Raw genomic sequence first — 17507 nt, 5'->3', positions numbered from 1 at the left:
CTACTCCCCACCTTGGTCGAGAGGTTCTTGTCTTACATGTTACTTGGCAACCTCACCAAGGCTGGTGCCATGTAAAAAGCACCCAGTGTACTCTGTAAAGTGGTTGGCAATAGCAAGGGCATCCAGCTGTAGAAACCATGCCAAAGAAGGCAGCAGAACTTGGTGCAATCTTCTGAACTGCTAGTTCCTGTTGAACTATCCAACCCATGCCAGCATGAAAAACAGATGTTAAATGATGATGATGATGATGAGTATATCATCTGCAGATCTAGGAAAGCTTCTTTTGAAGAAGACCAGCAATTGCTTACGCATGCAAATCTCCCCTCTTCATGCCACTGTTGTTTATCCAAGGGAAATATTGCTGACTTGGGCGGATACAGCTTGGCACTATCTCCAGCTCCCTCAATACTGCATGGAACAGACTCTTTAGCTACAGTGTGTGTATTATTGTATGTTCTACTGTATAGTATATGCACCTCTTCAGCTGCAGTGTATGTACTATTGAGAAACAAATAAATACAACAGACATTGATTACTGGCAACACAATTGTGAAATTGTAAAAGCATGAAACTGAAGTTTTTTTGATTTTTCTTTTCATAAAGATAACCAGTTCAACCTCCTGTATCAAGATAGAAATAGTCAGAGGTTTTAAAGAAGCTGTGTAGACTGAATAAAAGATATAAATAAGGCTTGATGTTGATACTTACCTTATCAACAGTAGAATGAACATAGGTAGGGTTGAACGGAGCACTCAATAATGGTACAAACCCACACAACATTGTATCTTCACTTAGAATAACAGGTTCACAATCTAGAGGTAAAGAGATGATAGAAATTAAATTAGTGAATAGCTTTGTCAGGTTAAAAAGGACATCTGTACAAAAAATAAAACTAGATAAACTCTAATCTTAAAATACTGGCTTCAAATTTTAGCACAAGCCCAGCAATTTCGGGGGAGAAGTTAAGTTGATTATATCAACCCCAGTACTCAACTAGTACTTATTTTATTGTCCCTGAAAGGGATGAATGGCAAAGTTGACCCCCAGTGGAATTTGAACTCTGAACGTGCTGACAGACAAAATGCCGCCAAGCATTTTATCTCCTGTGCTAATGTGCTGCCTGAAATTCTAATCTTAAAATATTGCAAATACAGTAAAAATGGCAACAGCATCCCAACTACTGTTCTTTTAACTTCAGTTTTTCTCATAATGGAATAGATAGAATGGTTGTACAATGCAGAATATCATCATTAATATCAAGTCATCATACACACACACATACTCAGTAATATAACCCATGCCAAACAAAATGCCAGATATTCAAGATCACAGTTTGTTTCAATATATGTAGTCCTTTCCTATCTGATCATGATAAATAATACAACATGCAAATACAGCTGCAACATCAGTTTCCTCTCCAGGTATAGACTGTCAGTCATTATTCACCCTCTGCACTAAGGCACCACCCAAATCCACCTTGCTCAACATCGAAACATACCAAACCAACAAACCTGATCGAATAGCTTTAGATTGGACTCAATATAACCAAATAATGTAGGAGAGTGTGAAACATGGTTTAAATAAAACTAGAGTATCATGTATTTTGGATAACTTCATAATGTTAGATTATGTCCCACCATATTAGAAATCTACTCAAACAATTCTAAATGGGACTATTATTAAAGTAACATAAACCCATTATCTGCACTTAATATAAAACATGAACAGCAGTAAAATGCATAATACACAAATAAGGGTTTCAGATTTTAGCATAAGGCCAGCAATTTTAAGAGGGGTGTTAGTCAATTATGAGTGGGTGCTATAAACATCCTGGCTTTTAGGGTGGTGTGAAAGGCCTAGTTGGAGGTCCAACCTTCCAAGTTCTTTTACAGGGCTTAGAAAAACTGAAGGACCACTGCAATAAGTGTGTGAATCTGAGAGAGGAACATGTTGAATAAAATCATAATTAACTGATCCTCCTGTATTTTCTTTTAACCAAAGCCAAGAACTTTTTAGCACCCCCATTGTACACCGACCCCAGTGCCCAACTGGTACTTATTCTATCAACCCGAAAAGGATTAAAGGCAAAGTTGACTTTGATGATATCTGAACTCAGGAAAATACTGGGAAAGCTATTTATGAAGAAGACTAGCAGTTGCTCATGCATGCAAATCCCCCCTCTTCATGCCACTGTTGTTTATCCAAGGGAAATATTGCTGACTTGGGCTGATACAGCTTGGCACTATCTCCAGCTCCCTCAATACTGCAAGGAACAGACTCTTTAGCTACAATGTATGTAAGTATTTTGTCTGGTGTGCTAATGATTATGCCAGCTCACTGTCTTTTAATACAACAACTGCCCCCACTTATACATCATATTAGCATCATCATAACAATGCACATCATGATGGTATCATACATACACAGGTTGTAATAAAATATAAAACATCCAAGATTGATATGGAAGAATATATTCAATGGTTAGTTTCATATAATAGTTTAAATTAATATTTACTTTCACGCTTGTCCTTATAAAGTCGCACATGAGAGATATCTACTTGTTTGAGAACATTGCATAGCTTAGCCAGCGCCTCCCACACATCAACGTTAGCACTGAAATAAAAAAAAAGGAAATGATTAAAATAGGAAAAAAAACCCTCTTACAATATACTTTTTTTTTACTTAGATGAGGCATGAGACACTAGAAGCCTGGAAATAGAAATTGGAGCTTTTTTCACATCTGTGTTAGGAAAAGTTAGACTGATGTACACAATAAGGTTTCATGGAATGAAATTTATTCCATGTTTGAAATATTTGTATTACCTGTAGCTGATACAGATTATCACTAGTTTCTTCAGAACCTACTATAGACTACAGTCTAATGTATTGTCAGTTTCTAAACTGAAGTAAGGTAGTGGTAACATTTAGATTAGTTAAGTAGTACCCTTCAAGACAGAGATTTACCTGGTTAGGGTTACAGTCCAGATATTCCTTGCTTCAGTCTGATCAGAGAAGAATGCACTCTGATATACAGAGATTAGTGTTCAGAGGTGAAGTGTAGCAACCAGATAGTCATACATACAATTTGTCTCTATATGACAGAAGGCTATGACGGTAGCTAAGAGGAGATGGTGCAAGTCTGACTCCAAGCTGCATAAATTGAATTAGTTGAAATTCTCAGAGAGCGGCTTCAATTAATGTCAATGATAATGAGCCAGTACCAGTAATGGTCTAAAATATCATGACACTGATCAAGTTAAGGCGTAAATGTATGATTTTTAAATTCTTTTGTAAATTTAATCCTTTAGCATTCAGATTACTCTATCAAATGTTATTTTGAATTACTCATGCATTATCTCGTAGCTTTGAGATTTCAATGATGTGATTGTTTACTTTAAGAATGACATCGTAGGGTAAGTGTAAGAGGTCAGATCTGGTTACTTTTGAACATAAAACAGGAAGAATATTTGGGCCGGATATGGCCAGTTTAAATGCTGAAATGTTAAAGAGGATATCCAGCATTCATAGACTTTATTAGCTCGACCAGACTAAAAGACAACCAGGTAACATTAATGTATTTAAATTCAAGTGTTGTGAAGAAAGGGACAAACTGTTTGGTACAGTGTAAGGGAAGAAAGACATGACTGGAGAAAAGACATATGATGGAGAAGCAAGTACACAAAGTGGATCTGAAATGTGCTACATGTTAACAAAAGTTGAAATGGCTTTTTGCAGTAAAAGTAAGATGAGACAAAAAACAACACAGTTTAATGATGAGAAATTGGTCAGAAAGGATTAATGTGAGATTATTTATTAGTAGGGTAGTTGCTTATATCATGCTTTTATGCATGTACATATGCACCATTATAAATATGATTAGTAGTCTAGTTCTATGAGTATTTGGGCTTTGTAAAGCGTTATCAACTGTTTAGAGTGAAAATATCTGCTGAACCCTTGAAAATAAAGGTAGACTTTGATAACTAGTGTGGGATATGTAAAGAATGTAAGACTCCCATAAGAAGTTCTTAGATATTGTCAAACATCCAACATATGTATAGAGTATTGATATCAGTTGATATATATGTATAGAGTATTGATATCAGTTGTTCATGGCTAGAGGAGGTGTGATATTAAGGCTTTCTTTTCTTAAAAGTTTTAGTGTTTGTGTTTTGGCACTGCTAAACAAGACCAAGTGATGAGGTCACCATTGAAAGATATTTGTAGGGTTGTTGTGAAAGAATGTGAATATTTAGTGGGGGATGAGTGAAATTGTATACACACAATACTAGTGTGAAGATAATAGAGATGACAAAGTAAGTTATTAATAACAAAAGTGTTAGAAATCTCAACTTATGCAATGTTACACTCTAACAAGCTTGGCTACTATTAAGAGCAACAACCTTGCTTTCACTCACCAAAGGTTTTAGAATAGGTTTCCAACAGATTAGTCTTCATGGAATCTATGATTGAGGTTATTGAGTAAAGAGATATTAAGATGATGTTGGTAGATCATTTGTAGTTGCTGCAATCACCTTAATGTTGGTTAGAGGAAAGTTACTGGCAGAACGGTTGTATTGTGTGAATCTCGGACTGGCAAACACAAATCAACAACAAAGCAACAAGAGGGTTGCTACACAGTTACTTGACCAATTAGAAATAATAGGCAGATCTTCCTTAAATTACACCTTATTTTCTTGAACATGAGAAATATACATTCTTTTATTATTATTATTGTTGTATTTTGATCTGAAGATTAGCTATATTTTTGAATAGAATTGATTTTTAATAGTTTTAATCGATTTAAATATTCTTTCTATTTCAAAATTGGTTATGAAACACGTGTAGTCGTTTTATTATCATTATCTTATGATATTTACTTTGTATTATATTATACTTATTTATTGTGCTTTTACTTATTAGTTTTTCTATATGTGACAGTGGATTTTCATTGATGAGTTCATGAACCTTGGTTCCTTTCCCTAAAACTATATATATAAAAATATATATATACACACACACACGCATATATATACATGCATATATTTTTATATACATATATATACATGTATATATATATATATGTATATACATGTGTATATATGTATATACATGTATATATATATATGTATATACATGTATATATATATATATATATATATATATATATATATATATATATATATATATATATATATATATGGGAGAATGTACGAAAAAAACAACAACAGACGAGGACAGGTGGTGTAAACAACAAAAGGATGTATTAGTTTGACGCTTGGGAATACGGAAAGTCTTTAACGTTTCGAGCCTACGCTCTTCAACAGAAAGAATACGGAGGAGTGTGTGTGTGTGTGTTTGTACCCCTGCCATCGCTTGACAACCGACATTACTGTGTTTGCATCCCATAACTTAGCCGCTTGGCAAAACACTGCGATAGAATAAGTACTAGGTTTAGAAAGAATCAATTCTGGGGTCAATTTCTTCAACTAAAGACAGTGCTCCAGCATGTTAACAGTCACATGACCGAAACAAGTAAAGCAATAAAAACTATGCCATTTTATAGCCTGAGCAATGCCGGGTATCTCTGCTAGTTTATATACATATTGTAGTATATATCCACATATATACTAGTATATATAGTAAATATATATATATATATATACATATATATATTATAGTATATATGCATATTAAAGCCTTGTGAGTGGATTTCGTACATGTGTGTGTGTGTGTACTCCCACCATTGATTGACAACCAATGTTGCTGTGTTTATGTTCCCATAACTTAGCAGTTTGGCAAAAGACTCTAATAGAATAAGTACTAGGCTTACAAAGAATAAATCCTGTGTTCGATTTGTTCGACCAATGGCAGTGCGCCAGCATGGCCACAGTCACATGACAGAAAGAAATAAAACAATAAAAAAACCATGCCATTTTAATCCCGATCAAGGCCGGGTATCTCTGCTAGTATAATATATATATTTTAAAATGCTATGTAGACAATTATATAATATATGCTGTGTTAAGATGCTATATATAATAATATATATTGTGTGTTAAAGTGCTATGCACACAATATGTTAATGTGGTATGTACACAAAAATATATACTTGTTCTGATTTTATTACAAAGCTGATGTTTATTTTATCATAGCTTTAGTAAAAATTAGAAATCAAAAGTAAAATACAAACACAAAAGCATCTATAACAGAGAGCTGAATTATTCAAGATAAAACTCACCCGAGATCAAAGTTTTTTACACAGTGTTGAGGCATCCACAACTGTAAGTGACAAATCATCCAGTCTGTCCAAACTTTTACTGCTGGAACATAGTGACTTAGCGTGTAACTCAAAATCTCTCGAGCAGAATTTTCACACTGCAAATGATTATGCAATAGTTCAGCACATCGGTCAACTAAAATAGCAAACATATCAAGGCCTAATTGTACTGCATATTCTTGAAGTAACAAACGGCAGTCCTCATCATCTTTATGGTCACCTAGAACAACAAAGTGAAAATTAAACAAAATTAATAAAAAAGAAAAAATTGTTTTCATACCGTATTTAAGAAGGTAATTAATAGTTTATTTTTTAATGTATGATAAATGGTTTCATATTCTATTTAAGTTCATTTTCTTACTTCTAAAACTTTTCTCCATATGAGTGCCAGGAAGGTGACGCTGGGCACAGGTGCCATCAGTGAAATCGTGATGGCACCTGTGCCGGTGACACATGTAAAGACATTCGAGCGAGATCGTTGCCAGTGCCGCTGGACTGGCTCCTGTGCAGGTGGCACGTAAAATACACCATTTTGAGCGTGGCTGTTGCCAGTACTGCCTGACTGGCCTTCGTGCCGGTGGCATGTAAAAGCACCCACTACATTCTCGGAGTGGTTGGCATTAGGAAGGGCATCCAGCTGTAGAAACTCTGCCATATCAGATTGGAGCCTGGTGTAGCCATCTGGTTCACCAGTCCTCAGTCAAATCATCCAACCCATGCTAGCATGGAAAGCAGACGTTAAACGATGATGATGATGATGATGATGAACAGCTTAATATAATTGATGAGGTTGCTCTGAATGTCCTCTGCTCATGATTTTTTTGCAGAAGTTTACATTCAATAGCTGCTATAACTAGTGGGTGCACATGAATAAAATGACACTTCAAACTAATAATTCATGACTTAATTTAGTATAATGTTGGAACCTAAAATATAAAAAAAACTGGTCAAAGAAATGAACTATTGTAGAAGACACAGTGTTATGTAAAACTGTCAAAACCCATGTGAACATGGACAATATGAACATGATATATAGCATCATCATCAGACAATACTACAGTGGAGCCAAATTTCTGTGGCTGGATACACTTCCTGGTGCCAATCGTTTGTTTCCAAGCAAGGTAATAATCTCCTAGTCTATTAAGCAACAAACAACACAAACAGGGTTATGTGAAGAACTGGAACAAACAGCACTTTTTAAATGAGCCTATTTGTAACAATGCTCACCCAACATGTCAAGAAACCTGGAACACTGTCTGTATGAACATTGAGTCTATTGTTTACAGTCAGCAAATGCATATGAAGATGAGGTAGGGAATATGAACTCATTCACACAAATATACATAATACATATGAGAGGCTTCTTCAGTTTCCATCACAATGAAATGGTCAAACTGTGTCTACAGTGTAGAATGCCAGTCAACAGCATCTAGAGAGTGGTACCAAATTTCTAACCATGTAGTTCCAAAGTGAACTTATTAACACACAGCCATGCCTGCACATAAGTGTGTGTCTGTGTGTAATTCAATTATTAAAAAAACGCTTTCTCTCAAATAATATAAAACTAGAGACAGAGAGACCGACAGTGAAACATAGTTAAAAGTAAAGTTTGAATAATGAAGGGAAATAACGGAAAAAATTATATATAGAATTAATACATTCTGTGTATAAGCCCCAATGCAAAGCGATTAGGAGGTTTTGAAGACTTCTACTTAATCTTTTATACAACATACCTTCCTCATATATATAAACATAGCCAATATGGCAAAGTAGATGTAATTAGCATTGTGTATTTTTTTAAAGGTTTAGTCAAGAGGAAAGAGCTCCAGCCATGACATTACACTGGCAGGCTTTATGAGATCAATACGGTTGATGTCCATCTTGATAAACTGCAAGCTGATGACTGCAAGAAAAACATGAGCAGAGGTCATTGTAGCAGCAGAGTGAGAAGATAGCATATTTGTTGGCTAGAGATTGAAGTATATTGGTGAGCAATTCATTGCTAATTAGGTTTTATTTTTCTTTAATTAAAAAAAGCGAACCAAATTGTTTCTCTCAAACCGTTCATATCCTTCAACTTGCCTGTGTAATTATCCTTAAATTAGATTAATTAACAAACAATACATTTACATTGCTATGTGAACTGATGGAAATAGAATGTTGTTAATTGCTTTACATTACCAAGCTACACAATATGAGCAGCTTATATTTCATCTCATCATAAAATATCTTCCAAGTACATCTAAATGGATAAAATTTATGATAGCAAGGTAAATCATACGTAAAAAAATGTGAACTAATTAACTGCAGAGTAAATCAATGCTCCACAAGTCTGATGATATGCATTTAAGCACAGTTCCTTATCATACTTTCAGTATTTAGCTAAGCAGTTGGAAAAGAAAGCTCAAAAAACACTTGTTCCGATTAAGTCATATGCAAATATCAAAATACAGATTACATAATTCATGTATGCAAGCGAAGCAGAATTAAAAATAAATGAAACAAACCTAAAATAGAAACAGTTGAAGTACAATCACTGTGTTGAGTTAAATGTAAACAAAAACACAAGGTGTCAGGGGCATGCTGCTGCAAGGAGTTCATATAAGTTGCTATATATATGTCATCATTGTTTAACATCTGCCTTCCATGCTGGCATGGGTTGGATGGTTTGACAGGAACTGACCAGGCATAAGCCTACACCAGACCTCTGTTTCTCTTTTGGCATGGTTTTTACAGCTGGATGTCCTTCCTAATGCCAACCACCTGGCAGAGTGGTGACACACACACATATAGATAGATAAATAGACAGCTGGATAGATAGTTGTCCTGGGTATGACTTTAAGTTACATCTGATAGTGGGGTCCTGATTCAGAAGTTTCAGGTTTTTGAGAGAAGTGTGGAATGACCTCTTAGTCACTATTGCTCCTAGGTCTACTCTTGATCCATAGTACTGGCGCCTGTCAGAGTCACAGCTATGGGTTAATTAGCATGTTACAGAAGAAACTCCAAGTACAAACCCTCACTGCCTTGGGGAAGGAAAAGGCTGTCAACCTCGACAGCAAATTGCAAAGAGTGGAGTCTGACACCCTTCCAGTAACTTCAGGGTATGTTCAGCTCTCCAGGACAACAAGACAATTCATCTAGGAGAAAGCCACTCCAATGCAAAACCTATTGTTTGTTGGCCACTACAACCACCTTAGCCCACTGAGCCACTGGGGTTAGATATCCAAGTCTAAAGAGTGGGATCAGATTGTGCAGACTGACTCTCAATTTAAAACTACTAAGTGCAGGCAGAAAGAAAAGCTCTGCAGCATCAAGGATCAATTTACATAGCCACTTGAGGGCATGCTGCTCTTCTTCATAACTTTAGACATGAAGAAACTGCCATCATCATTATATATATATATAGTAGGCACAGGCAGGGCTGTGTGGTAAGAAGCTTGCTTCCCAATCACATAGTTCTGGGTTCAGTCCTGCTGCATGACACCTTGGGCAAGTGTCTTCTATTATAACTTCAGGCTAGCCAAAGCTTTGTGAATGAAATTCATACACAGATACTGAAAGAAGCCTATTGTGTGTACATATATCCGTGTGTGTGTGTGTGTGTGTGTGTGTGTGTGTGTGTGTGTGTGTTTGTCTGTCCTCCATCACTGCTTAACGACCAGTGTTGGTGTATTTATATCCCTGCAACTTAGCAGTTTGGCAAAGATATCAATAAAAATAGTACCAGGCTTAAAAAAAAATTCTTTAAAGCAGTGCCCTAGCATGGTTACAGTCTAATGACTGAAACAAGTAGAAGAATAAAAGAATATAAAAGACTCCCATGCATAACAGTCTTCTCTCTCCATGCCACCAATGTCGTCCAAGGAAAAGGTAAAGGCCGATACAACTTGGAACCATTGACGTTGCAACTCACTTCTACAGCTGAATAAACTGAAGCAATGTGAAATAAAGTGTCTTGCTCAAGAACACCACACACAGCTCAATGGGAATTGAACTCACAACCTCACAATTGTAAGCCAGACACTCTAACCACTGAACCATGCACCTTCATATAACAAACGCTCAACAGTAGTTATATGCTGTTATGACCTTGGACAAATCATCATCATCATCGTTTAACGTCTGCTTTCCATGCTAGCATGGGTTGGATGATTTGACTGAGGACTGGTGAACCAGATGGCTGCACCAGGCTCCAATCTGATCTGGAGAGTTTCTACAGCTGGATGCCCTTCCTAATGCCAACCACTCCGAGAGTGTGGTGGGTGCTTTTACATGCCACCGGCATGAGGGCCAGTCAGGCGGTACTGGCAATGGCCACGCTCAAATGGTGTTTTTTACGTGCCACCCGCACAGGAGCCAGTCCAGCGGCACTAGCAACAACTCGCTTGAATGTTTTTTCATGTGCCAGTAAGGCAATGCTGGTAATGATCACGCTCAAATGGTGCTTTTTACGTGCCACTGGCACGGAAGCCAAACAACTGCTCTGGCTATGATCACGCTTGGATGGTGCTGTTAGCACTCCACTGGCACAGGTGCCAGTCATCGAATTTGGTTTGATTTCGATTTCACTTGTCTCAACAGGTCTTTACAAGCAGAGTTTAGTTTCCAATGAAGGAAAGGTACGCATAAGTGGGCTGGTTACACCCCTGGCAAAGGCCACGGGTTATGGTCTCACTTGGCTTGCTGGGTCTTCTCACGCACAGCATATTTCCAAAGGTTTTGGTTACTAGTCATTGCCTCGATGAGGCCTAAAGTATTAATAAAATATATTAATAAAAGAAAAAATATTAAAATTAAAATATAAAAAAATATATATATTCATTGCCTTTGAGTGTTGTATTCTCAATAGTAAACATATTGATGGCCATTAGCTGAAGAATACGGACATTGGTAATAGTAGGGTGTGCTTGCTGCAATAATGTATGGAACTCGCGTAACATTTGAGAACACATCTCTTGGAAAGTTTCCATTCTGCAAAAATAGAATCATGAAAATACAATAAGTTGTGAAATTTGTTTTAAATTGTGAGGTTATATCACAAAGGGATAATGTTTGTTCAACAGATGTATATTGGAATAATGCTTGTGATTAAAAAAAAAAAAAAACGAGAAAATGATGAACTTAATCTTTATCTGAGATCATTGAGATTGAAAGTGTGCTTGAATAGGTAATATATAACTATAAATAAACATTTGGTCAACAAGTCATTTGGAAATAAATGCCAAACTTTTCAAATTAAGCCTTGTTCTTGCAGAGTAACATCACACATCCAGTGGATCATGCTCACCTCATTTCTTTCCAACTTCGCACATCCTCTGAATTCGTTGTCCACATTTCACTACCATGCAGTATCACAGGTTGTACACATGCACTGTACAATATGCCCTTTACTGGGAGAGGGGAAACTCTTACTCAGTAGAGGTAATAGCTCCCTGAATTTTTTCCACCCTTTTCTAATTCTGGCCACTACTCTTTTAGTACACCCTCTAGAGCCCTCTGAGCATTGCAAAGAAATTTACTTTACTTGCTCTAAGGGTTCACTACTTCAGCATGTTTACCACAGAAAAATTCTATTCACTGTCAGCCTACCTTACCTTTGATTCCACTACACCTCTTGTGCACTCACAGATCACATAAGATACATGGAATTTCTACCTACTTCTTTTCTGCATATCATAATCATTTCCCCAATCGTACCAGTGTCCCGTCCTCTTTCCTATTTACTAAAACTTTAGTCATTCCAAAGATTACTCTGAGGTATCTGGATTCTGGGTTTTGTTTCAACATCTGGAATATTTTCTCTAAATTTCTCACAGTCTCTGCTATAAGAACTAGGTCATCAGCTTTCATGGACATCTGGTTTTAAACTCCACTTGAAGACAATAAAAAACAGAAAGGGACTAAGAACTGAGCCCTGGTGCATACCTCCTTGCACTCCAGATTCTTCACTGAAATCATTTCCAACCCTCACTTTCTTTGCTGACTGCATCTCTGTATATGGCTTGCACAGCTCTCATCAGCAAATTGGCATGTAAAAGCACCCATTACACTCTTGGAGTGATTGGCATTAGGAAGGGCATCTGGCGGTAGAAAACCATGTCAAATCAGATTGGAGTCTGGTGCAGCCTTCCAGTATGCCAGCCCAGTCAAACCATCCAACCCATGCCAGCATGGACAACGGACATTAAATGATGATGATGATATATATATATATATATATATATATATATATAGAAAGAGAGAGAGAGAGAGAGAGAGAGAGAGAGAGAGAAAGAGAGAAAGAGAGAGAGAAAGAGAGAGAGAAATGAGGAATATAAAATAGAGAAAAAGTTGTCATAAAATTTTCATTCTGAGACATCAACAAATGTTACTAAATTTAAATAATTTCATCGATTAGCCTTTGTCTCAGTTCTACTTACTGTGTCGATAGAAAAAGTTTGATTCATATGCGATACCTTAAGCACATAGCAAGACAGAATCTATGTATATATATAATCTAAACAAAAAATTTGAAATCAAAGATTTGTGGATTTCCAACTGGCAATGACTAGTTCTACTCCTTCACCAACCAGAATAAGAATATTCTAATACTAAAGACAAGTCAAGATGGCGAATGTAAGATTAATCTTTAATGAGCTGAGCAGAAACCATCTACAATATTTAATTCTGCTAAACCCAGTGAGGGATAAGCATTTTAAACAATAAGTAACATTTAAATACTTTTTAAAATTCAATTAAAATTGTGTGTTAGTAAATCAGTTCATTTAAATTGCTGGTTAATTATGTTTAAGAAAGTTAATGAGTTAAGAAAATTCAAGGCTAAATAGCACTTATGCAATATCTTGTCTCTAAAATGAAAATGTAGATATTTCACTTACCCTATTTTAGTAAAGAGTTTACCATGTACATTTAAAAAACTTTGAACAAATCTTCGATTTAGCTGTAAAGAATAAACAGTAAATTGAGTAATTTGTTTACATACATTTAACTGCAGTGAATTAGTATCAAACTGAATGAATTTTGTAGATACTGCTTTATAGTACATGTTTTACAAATTAATAAAATAACCAAGGTAATGTATTTGGCAAGGATCCTTAATGTATAGTATGACTAGCAATGAAAAAAGCTAATGAAGAATGATTCTTGACTGCTACTCGAGTTGGTGGAGGCGCAATGGCCAAGTGGTTAGGGCAGCGGACACGCGGTCATAGGATCGCGGTTTCGATTCCCAGACTGGGCGTTGTGAGTGTTTATTGAGCGAAAACACCTAAAGCTCCAGGAGGCTCCGGCAGGGGATGGTGGCGAACCCTGCTGTACTCTTCCACCACAACTTTCTCTCACTCTTACTTCCTGTTTCTGTTGTGCCTGTAATTTAAAGGGTCAGCCTTGTCAGACTGTGTCACGCTGAATATCCCCAAGAACTACTTTAAGGGTACACGTGCCTGTGGAGTGCTCAGCCACTTGCACGTTAATTTCACGAGCAGGCTGTTCCGTTGATCGGATCAACTGGAACCCTCGACGTCGTAAGCGACGGAGTGCCAACACGCTACTTGAGTTATATTGACAGAACCCTAACTACTCAATGAAGAATATAAATAAATGTACAAGCTGGTTGGGGCACTCCATTGGTTACAACAAGAACTCCAGTTAATTTGATCAACTAAACAGCCTGCTCATGGAATTAATTTGCAAGTGGCTGAGCACTCTACAGACACATGTACCATTAATGTAGTTCTTGGGGAGATTCAGTGTGACACACCAAATGTGACACAGCTAGCCCTTTGAATTACAGGTACAGTTCATATTTGCCAACTCAGTGGATTAGAGCAAGATGAAACAAAGTATACTGCTTGAGGACACAATGCACCACTGGGAATCGAACTCACAGCTCTACAATGGTGAGCCAAATACACTAACCACTAAGCTTTTCTTCATTACTGCCTTATTTTCAGATAGTGGGAGGCGCAATGGCCCAGTGGTTAGGACAGCGGACTCACGGTCATAGGATCGCGGTTTCGATTTCCAGACCGGGCATTGTGTGTGTTTATTGAGTGAAAACACCTAAAGCTCCACGAAGCTCCAGCAGGGGATGGTGGCGAACCCTGCTGTACTCTTTCACCACAACTTTCTCTCACTCTTACTTCCTGTTTCTGTTGTGCCTGTAATTCAAAGGGTCAGCCTTGTCACGCTGAAAATCCCCGAGAACTACGTTAAGGGTACACGTGTCTGTGGAGTGCTCAGCCAGTTGCACGTTAATCGGATCAACTGGAACCCATGACGTCATAAGCGACGGAGTGCCAACAACAACAACATTTTCAGATAACAAAAAAAAAATTGGCAAATACAAAACCTGTTTTATTACAACTTCTTTAGAAACATTGATATTTTATAAATAACATATGAAAAAAAAAAAAAAAAATCAAAAAAAGCATGATATAAGAATTAATGCTTATTGTAGTTTTTAAAATGTTGGCTGCAAAGACTAAGACTAGCTATTTTCTCAAATAAAAGCAAAAGAGGCTTTTAAACGAAAAAGGCTTCTTAAATGAGTAAGTGAGGAAAACTTTCTGAATGGCATGCCTAACAAAAAGTTATCTTGAATCATTTTAGGTGCGCAGCCTGCCTGATGATGAGCCATATCACATGCAGCTCACTTCTTAAAAAAGTTGACCATACTTGCTCTAAGCAGTTGTTTCAATTGCTAGAAATGGCAGCCAAATTTTTCTAAATCTCATCCTACCATAAATAAAAGATATATCAGATGTGGTAGTTCTTCGTATGGCAATAATAACAATAATAATAATCCTTTTTACTTTAGGCACAAGGCCTGAAATTTTGGGGGAGGGGACTAGTCGATTACATCAACCCCAGTGTTTCACTGATACTTAATTCATCAACTCCAAAAGGATGAAAGGCAAAGTCGAGCTTGGCAGAATTTGAACTCAGAATGTAGCAATGGGTGAAATACCACTAAGCATTTTGTCCAGCATGTTAACAATTCTGCCACCTTAATGACAACAATAATAATAATCTTTTCTACTAAAGGCACAAAGTCTGAAATTTTGGGAGAGGGGATTAGTCAATTACATCAACCCCAGTGTTTCACTGGTACTTAATTTATCGACCCTGAAAGGATGAAAGGCAAAGTCAACCTCAGTGGAATTTGAACTCAGAACATAAGGACAGACAAAATGCTGCTAAGCACTTTGCCCAGCATGCTAATGATTCTGCCAGCTCGCCACTTTCAATAATAATAATAATAATAATAATAATAATAAATTTTCTGTATTACTAACTTTATCCAGTGGCAATTTGGATAGATCCTCCTCGTATGAGTCTTCCAGTTTATCTTCATGACTAGTACCATCGGGAGCAACCCAAATTTCTCGTCTCTGACCCTGCTGCCGCTGTTGACTTTTCAACTTTTCAATTTTCTCTCTCTCAGCCATTCGTTTCTTCTCAGAAGCTTCAGCCTGAAATATCAGTCTGCAATTTACAAAGATGACAACAACAGAGAAAAAAGGACATTGAAATACTTTTAGCCTGTATCTCAAATTTGCAAGAATGAAACTATTCATCTAGATCACATGATAATATATCTAAACAACACAATGTTTTTGGTAGGCTTCAATTTCAAGTCCAACATTTTAACCCTTTAGCATTCAAACTGGCCACAGCACACCAATACTACAATATAATTGTGAAAATAAACAATCCCATTATTGAGATCTTAAAGCTACAAGAGAATGCATTTATTAATTCAAAACAATGTGAATAAAGAAGCATTACATTTGACAGGGTAATCAGAATGCTAAAGGGTTAAACATACACATACCACACTTCTCAAATTAAAGTTAAACATACAATCCTAGATCTAAAGTTTTTAATGGTTATATATATTTTCTCTTTACATTATTTACATTACGCCAGTGCTGCTTGACAGGCTCCTGTGCCGGTGGCACATAAAAAGCACCATTCAGGCGTGACAGATGCCAGTGCCAGCTGACTGGCACCTGTGCCAGTGGAATGTAAAAAGCACCATTAGAAAGTGGTTGATGCCAGTGCCGCCTGATTGGCTCCTGTACTGGTGGCATGCAAAAAGCACCCACAACACTCTTGGGGTGGCTGGCGTTAAGAAGGGCATCCAGTTGTAGAAACCTTACCAGATCAGATTGGAGCCTGGTGCAGCCTCCTGGCTTGCCAGTCCTCAGTCAAACTGTCCAACCCATGCCAGCATGGAAAGCAGATGTTAAATGATGATGATGATGATGATTATTATTATTTACTTAATAAATAAAGATCAAACAAATGGAAAAAGTCATCCCACACTTATTGGATTAACATCTTAATTAGCTTTAATTAGATACTTTGACACCTTTGTCAGTAAGTAAATACTTTAGTGAAAACATCAGAAGTTATATAAACTTGACAAGTAAAACTAATGTTATATTCAACTAATGTTGAAAATGGGTCTCAATGACAATTTATCATTCAGTTACTTTCTTGTCTATATAGGGCTCCTTGTCCAAAATAATATAAGCTTTTATCTTTTATTTGTTTCAGTCACTGGATTACGACCATGCTGGGGCATTATCTTGAAGGGTTTTAGTTGAACAAATTGACCCAAGCACTTATGCTTTTTTTTTTTTTGTAAAGCCTGGTACTTATTCCATCACTGTCTTTTGCTCAACAGCTAAGTTACAGGGACATAAACAAACCAACACCAGTTGTTAAGCAGTGGAGGGAGATGACAAGCACAGACGCACACAGATAGAAAAACACACACAATGAGCTTCTACAAAGTTTTTGTCTTCTGAATTCACTCAGAAGACATTGGTCAACCCAGGGCAACAGTAGAAGGTGCTACGCAGTGGAACTGAACTCAAAAACCATGACTGCAAAGCAAGCTTCTAAATCACGTGGCCACGTCTACATAAACTCTTTTACTTGTTTCAGTCATTTGACTGTGGCCATGCTGGAGCACTGCCTTTAGTTGAGTAAATCGACCCCAGGACTTATTCTTTGTAAGCCTATTTCTTTACTGCCCACAAGGGGCCACACACAGAGGGGACAAACAAGGACAGACAAACGGATTAAGTCGATTATATCGACCCCAGTGCGTAACTGGTACTTAATTTATCGACCCCGAAAGGATGAAAGGCAAAGTTGACCTCGGCGGAATTTGAACTCAGAACGTAACAGCAGAAGAAATACCGCTAAGCATTTC

General features: G+C 37.0%; 1 protein-coding gene across 1 annotated transcript in view; it reads right to left on the bottom strand.

Annotated features, from left to right (window-relative positions):
• The window catches only part of LOC106871483 (telomerase-binding protein EST1A), a 90643-nt gene that overhangs the window by 34090 nt on the left and 39046 nt on the right, over positions 1-17507 (bottom strand). The window contains exons 9-16 of the mRNA XM_052968878.1: positions 17163-17175; positions 17080-17102; positions 15577-15746; positions 13159-13220; positions 11106-11251; positions 6239-6497; positions 2516-2613; positions 709-812 (exon numbers count right to left, since the gene is read on the bottom strand). Of these exons, the coding sequence (XP_052824838.1) occupies positions 709-812; positions 2516-2613; positions 6239-6497; positions 11106-11251; positions 13159-13220; positions 15577-15746; positions 17080-17102; positions 17163-17175 (875 nt within the window). The remainder of the gene's footprint in view (positions 1-708; positions 813-2515; positions 2614-6238; positions 6498-11105; positions 11252-13158; positions 13221-15576; positions 15747-17079; positions 17103-17162; positions 17176-17507) is intronic.

The sequence above is a fragment of the Octopus bimaculoides genome, chromosome 6, assembly GCF_001194135.2.
Source record: "Octopus bimaculoides isolate UCB-OBI-ISO-001 chromosome 6, ASM119413v2, whole genome shotgun sequence".
Lineage (NCBI taxonomy): Eukaryota > Metazoa > Mollusca > Cephalopoda > Octopoda > Octopodidae > Octopus > Octopus bimaculoides.
This window is presented reverse-complemented; position numbering and strand designations above follow the sequence as displayed.